The 16398-nt window shown below is 40.2% G+C and overlaps 1 protein-coding gene across 3 annotated transcripts in view; it reads right to left on the bottom strand.

Moving 5' to 3' along the window:
* Nucleotides 1-15984, bottom strand: part of MCCC1 (methylcrotonyl-CoA carboxylase subunit 1) — a 57922-nt gene extending 41938 nt beyond the window's left edge. Inside the window, exons 1-7 of one of the 3 annotated variants that reach the window (XM_007094562.3) lie at nucleotides 15790-15984; nucleotides 12100-12146; nucleotides 10475-10614; nucleotides 7001-7096; nucleotides 1288-1409; nucleotides 597-744; nucleotides 387-508 (exon numbers count right to left, since the gene is read on the bottom strand). In XM_007094562.3, the coding sequence (XP_007094624.2) occupies nucleotides 387-508; nucleotides 597-744; nucleotides 1288-1409; nucleotides 7001-7096; nucleotides 10475-10614; nucleotides 12100-12146; nucleotides 15790-15878 (764 nt within the window). In that variant the 5' untranslated portion in view covers nucleotides 15879-15984. Of the gene's footprint in view, nucleotides 1-386; nucleotides 509-596; nucleotides 745-1287; nucleotides 1410-7000; nucleotides 7097-8255; nucleotides 8296-10474; nucleotides 10615-12099; nucleotides 12147-15789 lie in introns of those variants that run through there. The other 2 variants (XM_007094563.3, XM_042956314.1) reach the window with 2 other exon arrangements.
* Between the last annotated feature and the right edge of the window lie 414 nt (nucleotides 15985-16398).

Here is a 16398-nt window from a genome sequence, read left to right as displayed (position 1 = left end):
AATAAGAAATTGACTGAATAAATTAATGGTACATCAATATCATGGAACTATTAAGCCTAATAAAAAGAATAAGGTAGACCCATATTTACTGACAGAAAGATGGCTATGATGTAATATTAGCATGTAATACTATGTAAGATTCTACTCACTGCACTTCTGTATGTAGTTTGTACTCTGTGAGTATACGTATGTGTATTTCTATTCACTTAGAAAATACCTGGAGGGATGCATACCATACTACACTAAGTGGTTACATCAGGGGGTGGGATTGGGGAATTTAATGTACTTATTATGTACTACTAGAACTTTACATTTCATATAGTTTGCCTACATTTCTTTTAAAGTTTAATTTTAAAAATCTGACTCAGAAAAAAAGCCAAACCCACCTTGGCGTGTCCACAAACTTCTCAATCAGCATAGCATCATCATTGAAAGACTTCTTAGCTTCTCTCCGTGCTGATTCTAACTGCTCTTGAAATTCTTCTTCAGATCTAACGATCCTCATTCCCTAAGAGGGCAAGATAGTTAAGACCGCAAACTAAATAAAACAGAGAAGACTATCCTGAAATGAAAAACATGAGCACGCACAATCTTACTTTTCCTCCTCCACCACGGACGGCTTTAATCATGACAGGATAACCTATTCTCCCCGCATGCTCCCTCAGACACCGATCCGACTGGTCCTCTCCATGATATCCCTCCACAACAGGCACTCCCGCAGCAGCCATTATGGATTTGGATGTGCTTTCGAATAAAAAAGAGGAGGTGCCTCAATTCTGCGAATTATTTCATACAAGAGAAGAACAAAACAGCCCAATCTACAAAATACAAGGGAACTTTTTAAATAAATATCCCAGAGGTTAAAAAAAAAAAAAAAAAGACTGCAGTCTGAGACAACAAATATTAACACAAATATTAAAATATTAGTTTTCTTGTGATAACTAGGAATCCAGTTTTTTATGTGATAGTTCATCCCACCTTGTTTTTAATTCCCCAAACTTGGGGGAGAGGGGAAAGTGGGTGATGGGCATGGAGGAGGGCACTCGTTGGGATGAACACTGGGTGTTGTAGGGAAACCAATTTGACAATATATTTAAAAAAAAAATTCCCCAAACTAATCCAGATATTGATTAGAAACGCTAATGAATTGAACACTTCTGTAACTCACTGGAGTGGCAGATAAACCACATAAGCCTATAACAACAACCATGGATTACCATATCTATTATAGATAGACCATTTCAATTGACCTTCCTATGGTTATATTTAAAAGATATAAACTCATACCTCTTTATACCCATGTCTCTAATTGCAGATGAAGGAGGACCTATAAAAATAATTCCTTCTTGTTTGCAGAGTTCGGCAAATTCCATGTTTTCTGAAAGAAAACCATATCCTGGATGGATAGCCTAGAAGTGAGAATGGAAGGACAAACTTAGCACTGTGATGCAGGTGACGTCATATTTCTGAGGAAGCCTCTCCCTACACTGGTGATAGGTACACTATGGGTACTATCAAGATCTGTTTCCAAAGACATATCTGAAACGTTCATACTAAAGTTCTGAAGACTTACCTGAACCAGAAAAATCTATACTTCTTTTTACTGTGGTAATATATACACAACATAAAATTTACCATTTTAACCACTTTTAAGCGTACAGTTCATTGGCATTAATGGACATTCATAATGCCGTGCAACCGTCACCACTATCCATTTCCAGAATGTTGCCATCACCCAAACGGAGACTCTGTACCCATTAAATATTAATTCCACAGTCCCTGATTACCTCTATTTTACTTTCTGTCTCTGTGAATACCCAATCGAGGCACCTAATATAAATGGAATTGTACAATATTTCTTTTTGTGTACAGCTTATTTCATTTAGCATTATGTTTTCAAGTTCTTCCATGTTGTTGCATGTGTCAGAATTCCATTCCTTTTCATGGCTGGATAATATTACTGCATATTCCACAGTTTTTTTTACACAGTTATCTTTTGATGGACGTGTGGATTGTTTCCACCTTTTGCTTTTGTGACTAACACTGCTATGAACATTAGTGTACAAGTACCTGTTTGAGTCGCTGCTTTAAATTCTTTTAGGTATTTAAGTGAAATTGTTGGATCATATAGAAGAATCTGTATTTTATTTTTTACATGCTTTTAAAAATTTGTTTATTTTGAGAGAGTGTGAGCACGAGCAGGGGAGGGGCAGACAGAGAATCCCAAGCAGGCTCTGCACTGTCAATTCGTGGGGCTTGAACCCATGAAACACAAGATCATGACCCAAGCCAAAATCAAGAGTCGGATGCTTAACCGACTAAGCCACCCCAGGTGCTCCCCAAATCGGTATTTTAATTATACTGCTATTAGGATAGAATGTCAATTGAATATTTGCAAGCAGGAGTAAAGGGCGGGGGGGGGGGGGGGGGGGGAGGGTGTTGTTCACTCTGTCTCCATACAAAGCTGGCCTGGAATTGAAACCATGGTACCCAAAAGCTGAAAGGAACACACTAGCACAATAATACCTTGTTTATCTTCAGGTCACTATCTGCCAATGTCACCTTTCCAGAAAAAAAGCTAAGAAGCAAACAAAAAGTCATATATTAAAGTCTACATACACTTTAGTGAACAAGGACCTCCTTATATGTTAACCTAGTCACTTAAAACTTACTCAGAATTTTAAGAAATTTATCTGGTTTTCTAGCCCACAGAACAGGAAAATTAGTACCCGAAGAACAGTATGATTCCTAAGAGCAAACATACTGACAGCAAAAAGGGAGAATACAGAGGAAAGCAAAAAGCAGAATAGGCTTACATGATTCAGTGAGGGATAAAGCAACTTCTTCTCTAACCTCAACAGCCCCAAAGGCATTTTTGTTCTTCAAAAATAATAAGTATATATAATAATTATAACCAAGAGGATGTAAGAAGAAAAAAGCACAGCCAACACTACTTCAAAACAGATAAATTCAAAGAATAGTTATGTTTCAAAATTAAAGGGGTGCCCTTCAGATATCTGGGAAAGTCACATGAACAGAAAAACCCAAATCTTAGTGACAGCAAACAACAAAATCCTAGATAATAAAATGCTAGACAATCACATTTTAATGTCAGTTTGATGTCTTTTTTTTAAATGTTTATATTTATTGTTTTAGAGAGAAAAAGAGAGAGTACACACATGCACACATACGAGCAGGGGAGGGGCAGAGAGAGAGGGAGAAAGAGACTCCTGAGCAGGCTCCATGCTTTAAGTGCACTCGGACTCGGGGCTTGAACTCATGAACCGAACCATGAGATCATGACCTGAGCCAAAATGAAGAGTCAGTTAAGTAACTGACTAAGCCACCCAGGTGCCCCCCAAGTTGGAAGTCTTTTAAACCAAAGTTCAATTTTAGTAATTTTATATAAATATCAAATATTATTTATTTGAGGCAAAGTGAAACAGGTCTACCTCCCAGTCCTCCTTGGTTTTTTAGCAGCTTTTGTTTTTAGGCACGTTTTACAATACACAGCATTCACTCATGTATAGTTTGATGAATTTAACAAATTTATACAACTGTACAACTATTACTACAATCCAGTTTTAGAACACTTATATCACTTGAAAAAGTTCCTCTGTGCTTCTATGCATTATTGATTAATCCCTGTTCCCAGAACCAAGCAATTACTGACCTGCTTTTTGATCTCTTAGAATTTTGCCATTTTTAAGAAATCTCATATAAATGGAACCACATAGTACGTAGTCTTATGTGTCTGGCTTCTTTAACTTAGCCTAATGTTCTGTGGTTCAGCCTTGTTGTATGCATCATAGTTCATTTCTTTTTATAAATCTTTTTACATTTGTTTACGCACTGAATGGATATCCCACATTTTGTTTATCATTCATTTGGATTTTTCCAGTTTTGGACTATTTTGAATAATGCTGTTATGAACACTCATGTACAAGTAAGTCTGTGTGAACATATTTTTCATTTCTCTTGGGTAAATACCCCGGAGCACAAGCAATTGTTGGGTCAAAATATGGTAAATATACGCTTAACTTCTTAAAAAACAGCCAGTTTTCTAAAGTGGCTGTACTATTTTGAGTTTCCACCAGCAATGTATGATGGTTCTAAGTTTCTCCATATCCCTGTCAACATGAGGTATTATCAGTCTTTTTGATTTTAGCCTTTCTATTGTGTATGCAGTAATACTGCATTCTTCTTATTTTATTTTTTTTGTGATACTGCATTCTTAAAACATCTTCATTGACATGTAATTAATATGCCATAAACTTAGCCAATCCAATGATTTTTATTACTATTCAGAATTGTGCAATCATTACCATAGTCTGTTACTAAGATCTAATAATGTAACTTTTCATTACCCTAAAAAGAAACTCCATGCCTGTTAGCAGTTATCTTCCATTCCTTACATATGTCCAGGCCTATGGAGCCACTAATCCACTTTGTTTCTAGAGATCTGCTTATTTTGGACATTCCATATAAATGGAATCACATAATACATACAGTCTTCAGTGACTGGCTTCTTTCACTGAACACAACATTTTCAAGGTTCATACATTTTTTAGCATGTATCAGCACATCACTCCTTTTCATTGGTGATTTTAGGTTTATCTTTTTGCATATAAATATCCAATTGTTCCAGCACAATCTGTTGAAAAGACTATATTTTCCACTGAATTACTTTACTGCCTTTGTTAAAAAATGAATTGACCATATATGCGTGAGTTTATTTGGGGAGTTCCTATGTGGCTGCACTGACTATATTTACTCTTCTGATAGCATACTGTCTTGGTTACTGTAGCTTTATAATGCATTCTGAAATCTGAGAGTCTACAAATGTATTGTCTTTTCAAGATTCTTTTAACTATATACTAGACCTTTGGGCTATTTTAGGACCAGCTTGTCAATATCGACCAAAAAAAAGCCAACTGGGATTTTGATAAAGGCTGCCTTAAATTTACAGACCAATCTGGAAAGAACTGCCGTCGTAACATATTGATTCTTCCAATGATACATCTATCCATTTATTTAGAACTTCTTTTCTTGCAGCAACATGTTATAGTTTTCATACATAGGTCTTCAACTGATTTTGCTAACTGATTTTTACTAATGTTATTGTGAATATAACTGTTTCCTTAATTTCATTTTCAAGGTGAGGTGTTGCTAGCCTCCTTTCTTTTGAACAGATACTTAATTCAAGAGAACTCTGATGAACTAGATAAATATTCTTTCTCTATAACTAAAAAGAAAGGCAGCTGTTTCCTTACAAAAATAAAGTCCAACCACACATTATGGGAATGGCCTCAAGAAGTTTTAGCTGATTTATATTAAGAACAATTTAATATATCCAGATCACAGAATTCTTGAGCATTTGAATATATCGGAAAGGAAGACTCAACAACACTACTGTAACCAGGGAGCTAATTTCTCTAGCCATCAGGTATGTATGTATTTAGCCGCCAATTCACTCTAGTGAATCACAGGATTGTAAGCCTGTTAACGTCGTTCATTCCATAGTACTAACATGCCTTTACCAGTAAAGATACAAACTGTTGTCTCCTACCCTTAAATCTCTGCCAAAATAATTTATTCCATGCTTTTAGTTTGTAACCTTTCTGCTGCGCTTGTTCAAACGTATGTACAGATCCAAAGTTGTTGCTGTTGGCTCTATCTTCAAGCAGAAATGAGATATGTTCTTCCCATGGTGGAGAGAACAAGTCATACTCTTTATTTTTTTCACTTATTTTTGTTTAACGTTTATTTATTTTGAGAGAGAGAGCAAATGGGAGAGGGGCAGAGAGAGAGAGAGAGAGGGGGAGACATAGAATCCCAAGCAGGCTCTGCACCATCAGTGCAGAGCCCGATGTAGGGCTTGAACTCACAAACCGTGAGATAATGACCTGAGCCAAAATGAAGAGTTGGATGCCTAGCCAACTGAGTCACCCCGGCACCCCTCATTTATTATTTTTTTAATAGGCTCCACACCCAGTGTGGTGCCCAATGTGGGGCTTGAACTCACGACCCCGAGATCAAGACCTGAGCTGAGATTAAGAGTTGGATGCTTAACCGAGTAAGCCACCCAGGTGTCTGAAGCCTGAAATTTCTGAGTAAATACTACCTTCCCTTTTCTCAAAATGCAGGGCAACGAAGTTCTACTGCTCAGCCTCGTCTGATATAGGGCTAGAAGTCAGGAGACTCTTGTTTAATCCTGTCTTATTCAATGATAAATTTTGCTTTCAAAGCACCTGGGGAGCTTAATAAAAATGCAAAGTATGCATAAAAATATAAACTACAGTGGCTTGGGGTGAGGCCTAAGAGTCTGCATTTCTACAGTGTTCCCAAACAATGCCATGGAAAATGCTCTGATTAGTGAGATTAGATGATTTTGGATATCATGTAACCTTCTGTGCATTAGATTTTACATTTGTAAAATGGAGGTAATAATACTGTGTCATATATGTTCAAACACGTGATAAACATATGAAGTGCTATTTCTGTTATAGTGCTTGCATTCCTAAGGAAATATATAAAGTCCATGTATTAGTATCATCTCTGTACATTCCTAGGGGTTTTTTACTCCAAGAGATAACTAAAAAGTTTAGAAACAAACATATTTTAAGTACCTGCGTGTATAAATTAATGCCTAAGTTATTCAGTCTAGGAACTGATTCTAAAGAACAGAACACTGGGGTGCCTGGGTGGCTCAGTTGGTTAAGCGTCCGACTCTTGATTTCAGCTCAGGTCATGATCTCACTGTTGGTGAGTTTGAGCCCTGCATGGGGCTTTGTGCTGACAGCTGTGGAGCCTGCTTGGGATTCTCTCCACGCCCCCCTCCCTGCCCCTCTCTCGCTCACGCTCTCTCTCTCAAAATAAAATAAATAAACTTTAGGGAAAAAAAAAAAAAAAAGAAGTGAACCGGATGCAGTGTTTATCAGCCCCACCTTTGCCCCCATCCATCCCGCCAGTCTAAGCCAGACCGGCATGATCTTATTACCTGAGCAGCAGAGATCTTGGCCACTTGAATGATTTTCTCCATAGAAAGGTAGCTCTGCTGGGAGGGAGCGGGGCCAATAGAATATGCTTCATCTGCCTGTTGAGGAATATTACATGCTTACACGGCTAGCACACGCTAGTACACGACAGAACTGCTTCAGGGTCATCTGATTATTATAAATAAAAAGGGTGGCTCCCCAAGAACAATGCAAGAAATAAGAAACAGAAGGACCAGCTCATGTCTATGTTATAAAAATAAGCCAGTTTGGAATCTTTGCAAGAAGAGGATGCCCAAACTTGATTTTTATGTATAAACTAAACACTAGATAGAGTGAAATAAAATGTCTTTAGGATAAAAAGCAATAGGCATTAACCACAGTATCATCATTAGTAACAATAATAACTTTAAAAGTATCTAATGCCAAAACTTTGCCAATTTGCCAAGAGACAAAACATAGGACAGTTGTATACAGCAAGAAATAAAATTATGAAGTTTACTGAAGTTTATATAATTATTTAGGCAGGATGATAATGCTCTTTCTATCCATTTGTGAACTCCTTTATACCATCCTTTAAAACTTTTCACATAATCACCGCATCCCTTGAAGCAGACAAGACAGAAAACATCATTCATTTATTCAAAGACTTACTGAATGCCGACCATGTGCCATGCTTTGAGGTGGGAGCTGCCTGTACAAGAGTAAACAATGTCCCTGTCTAGAGAGAGACAGACATCAAACACACATTCTTATATTTAATGACAACTGTGAGAAAGGTCATGAAGGAAAAACAAAGGACACAATGCAGGCGAAGAGGAAGACTGATCAGGCCTAAGGGTGCTCAAAGAAAGACTGGGAAGGAAGATCAGCGGCTCCTCCAGGATGACCAGGGCTTGGCCAGACAAATGGGTGTAGGATGTGGAGTTGAGAACAGGAATGGAGATGGGGGCAAGCCTCCCAAACAGAGCAAACAACATATATGAAGGTCCTGGGGTGGGAAGAAACTTGGCCCATTTGAGGGACTGACAGAGAAGCTTGGGTGGCTGGAGCCCAGTGCACAAGGGGTCAGGGACCAGAGATGTGTCTGGACAGACCAGGGAGCACAGATTTCAGAGGGCCTCACGGGAGGTTAAAGCTTTGGATTTTCTCCTAAGGTAACACATAATGAGGTTTTTTTGGTTGTCATTTTTTGTTTCTAAACTTTAATTCCACAAAACACAAATCCATTCTCCTTCTTAAAAACGTGAATAGGGGCACCTGGGTGGCTCAGTCAGTTGGGCATCAGACTTTGGCTCAGGTCATGATCTCGCGGTACAGGAGTTCGAGCCCCACATTGAGCTCTGTGCTAACAGCTCAGAGCCTGGAGCCTGCTTCGGATTCTGTGTCTCCCTCTCTCTCTGCCCCTCCCCTACTTTCTCTCTTTCTCTTTCTCTCTGTCTTCATCTCTAAAAAAAAAAAATTAAAAAATTAAAATAATGTGAATAATAATACAAAGGCAAAGGAGTCTTTTGGCACCACCTTCTCCCTCACTTCAAACCTCCTCCAGATAAAACCACTATGATCTCTGGGACATATTGTTTCCATATCCATATTCCTATTTATTTATATATATTTACATAAACACATACAGTTTTAGTTTTTGTTTTTAGTTTTTACACAAACAGGATCAAACTCCTGCAATTGTTGTTTTCATTAACAGTAGGTCTTGGGAGCTCTTTCCTTGCTAGTGCACATACGTCTACCTCATTTTTTATAACAATGGCATAATGTTCCACAGTATGGAGGCACCAAAGTTCATTTAATCACGTACATCTGAACAGACATTTAGGTCATAATGACAAAAAACTGGATGCTAGCAGCATTCCTATACATGCCTCTGCTTGCACATGCATGTGAACATGTCTCTGGACAGAGATCTAGAGGTATGTTTGCAAGGCTGGGTGAAGGCTGGTTGATCATCCCTTGAACTGGTGTCACCAACACACATCTCCATCAATGTACCAATTTCTAACCACATTAACCAACACTGAATATTATCCGTCTTTTAATTCTTGCTAGTCCGGTAGATGATAAAAAGGCTTAAGTTATTTAAAGCAGAGGAGTAAGATCAAAAATCTGATTTTAGGCAATCAGTCTGGATGAAACATAGAACATACCGTGGGAGAGGTCAAGATGAAAGTAGGGAGACCACTTAGGAGGCTACCACATCGGGCCGGTGGGGGTGATGCCAGCTACGACTTAAGGTACTGGTGGCAGAGGGCAGAAAGAAGCGGAAAGAAGTGTTTGGGAAACAGAATAAACAGCACTTGGTGACTGTCTAGATGGGGAAGGGGAAGGATGTAGAGTGGCAGGAAGACAGAAGATGTTCAAATACTCCCAGATCTCTGGCATTATAGTTTTTAGGGGCAATGGTGGTGTCATCTGCTGAGTGAGGGAAGTGTGCAGGAAAAGCAGCTTCACCACAGATCAAAGTCATGAGTTCCACGTCAGGCATATTAGTTTGGTACCTGTCGCATATCCACGTGGAGACGTCAAGTGGGCAGCTGGGTATACCTGTATCACACTCAAAATGAAGTCTGGGCTAGAAACAGAAATTCGGAAGTGTTTAGCAAAGCCATGGGAGCAGACGAAGTAGAGTGACAGAATACAGTGCGAAAAGAAGATGGAAGATCCTTGAAAAGGTAAGAGGAGGACTCCAGAGCACAGGAAGACAAGTGGCCTTGAACGGGACAAGGGCAGACACAGATGCAGTGAAGAGATTCTGCGGCAGGAAGCATAGTTCTGCTTTCCCTGTGAATGAAGATCGTCTGCTGAGAATAGGTGGGTGGAGGGAGAGTCAGCAGCTAGAATGGCACAAAGCAGGCTTGAGATGGTCAACACACAGAATGAGAGAGAAAAGTGCCCAGAGAGCGGAGGCTGGTTGCCATGAATTTGTCGCTGCTCAATCTTGCTGTGGGCCAGTAGTTGAATTCACCCATGGTTGGCTCTGTCTGGTAAACAATAGCTAGTAACAACTGGTAGCACTTACAGACCTCAGGGAAATGGGATCCTTTCAGTTATAATTTTATAGTTAAGCCAAGGCTCAGAAACATCAGATGACTTGTCAAAGATCCCCTGGCCAGTATGTGGTAGTTGCTAAGACTGGGATCTGGATCCTTCTTGTACATCAGGGACCTGGATATGTGCCACTCAAAGTATGATCTGTGGCCACATTCTGTGAACTGTTTTAACCAACCCTTGATAAGACAGGACCTTGCTGGTAAGTCAACTAAACACAGCAAAACACACTGTTCAGTTCAACTGGTGTTACGTTTGGAAAATGTATCCCAACAGGGATAATTAGTGAGCAGTTTGAACTTACCCACTTATATCCTATTAACACTAGCAAACATAAAATGTCAACATAAAGGAGTAAAATACCAACATAATAAACAAATACAATCACAAAATTTGACTTTCGGTTTTTAACAACATACCATGTCTACATGCATGGAATTCTTGTCGGCCTCACTATAAACAGCCACGGACTGTATTCCCATTTTTTTGGCTGTTCGTATCACCCTGCAGGCAATTTCTCCTCTGTTTGCAATGAGGACCTTGGCAATGTTTCGTCCTGCTTAAAACACCATGAAAATCATACACAAATGTTATTGGAGAACAAAGAATGAGAAAGCAAAATAAAGATTCCATTATATTAATCAGCTGATAAACATTTGTTTTGGTAAAATTAGCATAACAGAGTCTCAAATAGTCATTTTAACTAATATTAGTGCATTTCCTCTCACTGAAATTCAAGATACCCTTTTCTAAAAAAATGTCTATTTACTTTGAGAGAGAGAGAGAGAGAGAGAAAGGATTCCAAGCAGGCTCCACACTGTCAGCACAGTCTGATGCGGGGCTCAAAGTCACAAACTGTGAGATCATGACCTGAGCCAAACTCAAGAGCCGGACGCTTAACCGACTAAGCCACCCAAATGCCCCTGAAACCCAAGATACCCTCATTAACATAAACTCTTATATTATTCAGCTTTTTCGACTTTAAAATGAAAAGATGCTTTGATATGCCAAAGGTCAAATTACAATAGCCCCAAAAAACCCCTCATAGTTAATAATAATTAGTCTTTAGTAAGTACTTTTTATGCCGCAGGTCCTGTGCTAAAGACTCAATCTGGATTTAAATCCTCACAATAATCCTTTGGAGTAGATACTATTATTGTTACATAAATTTTAAAGATAAAGGAATTACAATTAAAAGAGATACTACTTTCCTGAAATTATGCTCATTTTGTCCTGAAAGTATACTGGCTAAAAGAAATAGCAGGTCCAGGATTTGAACCCAGGTTAGGTTCACCTCAGAATCTGAACTTGCAGTCACTCAACTCCATCGCCTCTATCCCTCTGCATGCAAACACAGGGACGTATGGCTCTCTTGCATGAACGCTGAGTGCCGCACCAGGGCACTGGTATCCGTGCCACAGGGCATGTTACTGTGTTAATATGTAAAATGCACTTCCGTATCACACATGAAATAAATGCTCCTGGGCAGTTTATAATGGCTATTATTCTAAAACAAATAAGGTTTTCTATAACTTAAAACAATGTTTTCCTATGGGGATCTATGGAGTCTGAGTTGTCACAGGTCACAGGAGCTGCTGGGATGAAGTATGCATGCGTGTGTTGTGGGGAGGAAGCTGCACCCAATCAACCGTGTCTACACTTTCATACGTTTTATCGTTGGGAATTCCGCGTAAAATTTTATTTGAAAAAATGTCTGCCACTTATCAGAACGGTTTTAAAGCACTGATTTAGACCATCAGAGTTATGCCTTTCCAATTCATGGCACTGAACGGGATCAGACAGATGGAAGTAGCGACATAAATGTAAATGTTTCCAATTATTTCTGTATATATTGTAGACTCAACAACGGGAGATTTGACATAAAAGAGGTGGAAACCATGGCTCAATACGTACTAAGAAAATGATCATGAAAATCCCAAATTTCAAAAATATATGAGCACTAATTATATATACAAATTAAGGAATTAAGCATTTCCCTCTCTTAGTTCATAATCTGCAAAGCCAAAGCAAATCAAGAACGTACCTGCGGTTGTTGAATACTTCATGGTTCTCTGTCTCCAAGTCCATCTCCTAGCAAATGAATCCAAATGGAATAATAATTAAATAGGATATACAAGATCAGTCATTGTCGTTTCAAAAGAATCAAAAATTTTTTAAATGTTTACTTTAGAGAGAGAGAGTGTGTGTGTGTCAGAGTGCATAGGGGAAAGGGCAGTGAGAGAGAGAGACACGGAATCTGAAACAGGCTCCAGGCTCCACGCTCTGAGCTGTCAGCACAGAGCCTGACACAGGGCTTGAACTCACCAGCTGTGAGATCATGACCTGAGGTGAAGTCGGAGGCTTCAGGCGCCCCTCAGTCATTATATGATTTATTAATTCAAAACCTGAAACCAAGTCTAGACGTGACCTTAGTTAAGCCTGAAGCCTACAAAGTGACTTAATAAGACTTTCTTTGAGGGAAGAAAATTACTCTAGAAACCGGAAGTTACAGTTCTGGCCGTTCTCTCTGGCACTGTGTGTCCTTGAATGGATCACCTAACCTGCTTGCTCCAGAGGCTGGCAAATGGCCACAGAGTCACAATTAGAAAGCCAAGGTACTTCAAGATCATACAGTTCAGCTTTTTCAAACTCTTTCGACTCAAGTAAAATTGTATCTGACTTCACAAGTTGGTACACACACAAAACAGAATTTTCGTGACAGAACATTTTCTCTGTGTTTTGATACTTTCTGTTCTATTCCACTTTATTAAATAAAATATGCTGGTCAAACAACAGTTTGAAAAATACCAATCTTCTTCAACCCCTGATAATTAAGGTTTGAACAATTAAGCCCAGAGAAGTAAAGAGAAGGAGCTGATCAAGGGCAGCAGAAAGACTGCTGGCTGTGGGGCCAGAAGAGCCCCCACTGACCAGCTGCTGGTGACACCAGGCAAGTCATTTTACATCAGTGTTTCTCCAGTCTTTTTTCATTATGGCCCCCTAATTCAAAAACATAAATACTAAGATTTTGTAGGAGCGGTCGAGCCTTGGAGTAACTATGGTAACATCTAAGATTTTTTCGCTCTCAAGACCCAGTTTTCACTTTACAACTCAGACTTCAGTGTCCTCACACAGGACGGGAGACACCAAGAGATACTTCTCAGTTTTCAAAGTAGACAACTTAAGCTGAATCCTTGTATTAATAAGAAATGGAGAATCAGGGAGGCTAAGTGACTTGTCTGAGGTGTCTTAACTAGGTAGAAGTTTACTAAGGTCTAAAACAATTTTTAAGTTCCATGATACATATTGATACAGCAAGTAACAAAACTTTAACCCAGAGGTAACAGAAAGCAGGCCAGATTTACTTTAGGAACAAAAAAGTGTAAGTATAATGCCTATCTGGTGTCAGCTAAAAAGAATACACTGGGAAAAAACCAAATTACAGAAGGAATTCCACCATAGGCTTTTCCACCCATACATGGGAGATTTGTTAAAACTATGGTCATAAAGAACTAATCATTTTAGATCATGTACACAGCGGGCGATAAAAACCACAATGTACATTAGATACTAAGCAACTATGTATGTGTAGCATGTATACACTATGCATATAGCTATGTAACTGAACAGAACTAGCATTTCACTGGGGCAGGGGTGCAGGGGGCGGGATTATAACAGTAGGTCAGACAGTCATTACTCTCTGATGCAAACTCAATCAGATGCTGCCATCCGTGAAGGGCTGGTGGGAAGACCCACAGCTTTGGCACTTGAGTCCCACAAGACAGCTTTCTCAGGAGGCTATTGCTTTCCCACTTCTTTCCAATTTGACTGACCTCATTCTCTTAATCTTCAAGGAGAAAGACTGTTTTTCCTTATCTTTAAAAGGTATCTTCTGGTTCACAGCATCTTCCCATCACATTCTTCAGATAAGTTTTTTATAAGATTCAAGGCTTGTCCTGGACAGATTTATCTATAAAATGGCTGTTTCTTGGTAAATCCAGGTTAAGATCCTGATTAAGTTTCAAGGCCATTGCTGAACTAAAGTTTTCCTCTGTGATTTTGTAGTGAAAACAGACCGACAATCACATACAGACACACTACTTAACATAATCCTCTATCTCAATGATGTTTTGATAGGTCTATTCCATTTTTCACCATTATCCAAGCTATAGCTTAAAACAATGGCTTAAACAAACAAAATTAAGAAGTTGCTTCCATGAGATAATCCCACCCTGATTCAACATAAATTCTATACCAGTATACTCTCATTTCTAAAATTCCACCATTAGACTTCATTTCTCTTTGTTATTGGAGAATTATGACATACAAGACATGAAAATACTCTCTATAATGATAAGATTTGTAATTCCTTAATGCCATTAACAACTGTAACATTTTCCAGGATGACAGCTACCTGAGAACAGTTCTACACACAGTAGGGAAGATTTGAGAGGGAGAGGGAAGAGAGAGAAAATGGTCTGTGTAATATCCTGAAGAGCCCTGGAAACCTAAGAAAAGAAAAACCAGGAGAAAGAAAAGAGCATTAACATTACTTTCACCAACTGTCTTATTTTACTCTGGGGCTAGTTCTACAATTAAGTAACTCAAATCTAAATACCTCTCCAGTAATTTGTGGAAAATAAAAGCAAACAAAAGCTGTATTTATGGATTGATTCATATGCACCAGATTGTTTGAGCCTCTTTCCATGTATTAATTCATTTAATTCACACAGTGCTAGGTACTAATATTATCTCCTCTAGGAATAGTATCATCACCTCCTCCTAAGTCAGGAAACTGAAGCACAGAGATATTAAGTAATGTGCCCAAGGTTGGGCACATAGCTAGAGAGTAGCAAAGCTGAGAACCCTGGCTTCTGACAGCACAGTCTGTGCCCTTCAGCACTAAGCTACCCTGTCTTTCCAGAACACAGGAGGAGGTGAAGAGGAGGAAGAAACAAAGCAAGGTAAAGAAGCCTGCTACCAGGAGACCTGAGGATGTCTTCACTACCAAATTTATTGTCACTGAAACTTACAGCTCAAAATTTGAAACTGATCTGGAGTCAGGTTAGTTAGAGTCATAGCTTTGTTCAAACTTGCCTCTGAGAACTTTTAACAAACCAATCTCTCACCCTCTGGAAGGTAAATTTACTTTTGTTAGCTTGATCCATTCCAACAATGAGAAAGAACTCCACAGAGTCTCTGAACCGGACACCTGACCGGGGCTAGCTGAACCGAAAGGGGCTCGAGGGGCGTCCTGGCTCCATTTCTTACTCCTTGTGTAAACTTGAGCAAGTCGTTGACCCCTCTGAGCTTCACCAGAACGGGGATCATCAACACTCCCCACACAGGGAATGCAGTGAAAGCACCATGTTAACGGTTAGCAGCTGTACAAGCGTCTCTCTTGCCCCTGTAGCGAGGGAAGCAGGGATGTGGCAGGCCCAGCTCCACCCCTCCCCCACTGCCCGAAAATGGAAAAACAGAGGCAAATAGAGGCTGCAGAGTGGATACGGGGATCAAGGGGAAGAAAAGGAAGGGCTGGGTGTGAACAGGTCTCTCTCCCGATGCCAAGACAGAGCAGAACACCGTGAAAGGGGCTGGGGTTTTCCTAACGCTCTCCCCTCCTCCTGCTCGATCCTCGGTCCCCGCGCACCTCTCTCGGCGTGCAGGAGTCCATTTACACCACCCCTGCCTCCGACCCCGGACGCTGATCCACTGCCCCTCCGCCTCACGTTACCTCGGCGGCAGCAGCAGGCTCGGGACTCGCAGCCACCGGTTCTTCTCTGCCGCCAAGAGCAGCACCGACACCGCAGAGGTTGCCGCCATGGCCCCACAACCCGGTCGCTCTCCGACTTCTGGTTACACCAGCTGCTTCCCACTCCCTGCAAAACCTTTCCTCCGCTCCGGAAGCCTATTGTCCTTCACAGGCCACCGTCCAGGTCCCAGTCAGGCGCTAGGCCTCTAAAGCGTGGTAGGGGCCTCTCCGTCAAAACCAATCAAAGAACAGAGCAGGACTTCGGAGGCGACGATTAGCCAATCGTCCACAAGCCCGCGGAGGTGTGGTCCCTACTTCTCCTTGGCGCAGTGCCTACTGAACCAGGGGTTGGCCCTCATTCACCAAAGGACCTGCGGGTCTGGCTTGCTGTTTCTTCTACTGGCCCGCAGGGTTCCCTCGTTCTCGTCGGGCTTTAAGGAGAACATTCCTCTTGATCTTTATCATTAAAGGTGCGAGAAAGTGGGGGAAGAGGAGTCCCGGGGGAAAACTCAAATGCAGTGAAGGCCAAGATACATAACTTTCTAGTGTTCTCAAGAAAGGGGAGAAAAAAAAAAAAAAAACAAATAAAAA

The sequence above is a fragment of the Panthera tigris genome, chromosome C2 (assembly GCF_018350195.1).
Source record: "Panthera tigris isolate Pti1 chromosome C2, P.tigris_Pti1_mat1.1, whole genome shotgun sequence".
In the NCBI taxonomy this organism is placed as follows: Eukaryota; Metazoa; Chordata; class Mammalia; order Carnivora; family Felidae; genus Panthera; species Panthera tigris.
This window is presented reverse-complemented; position numbering and strand designations above follow the sequence as displayed.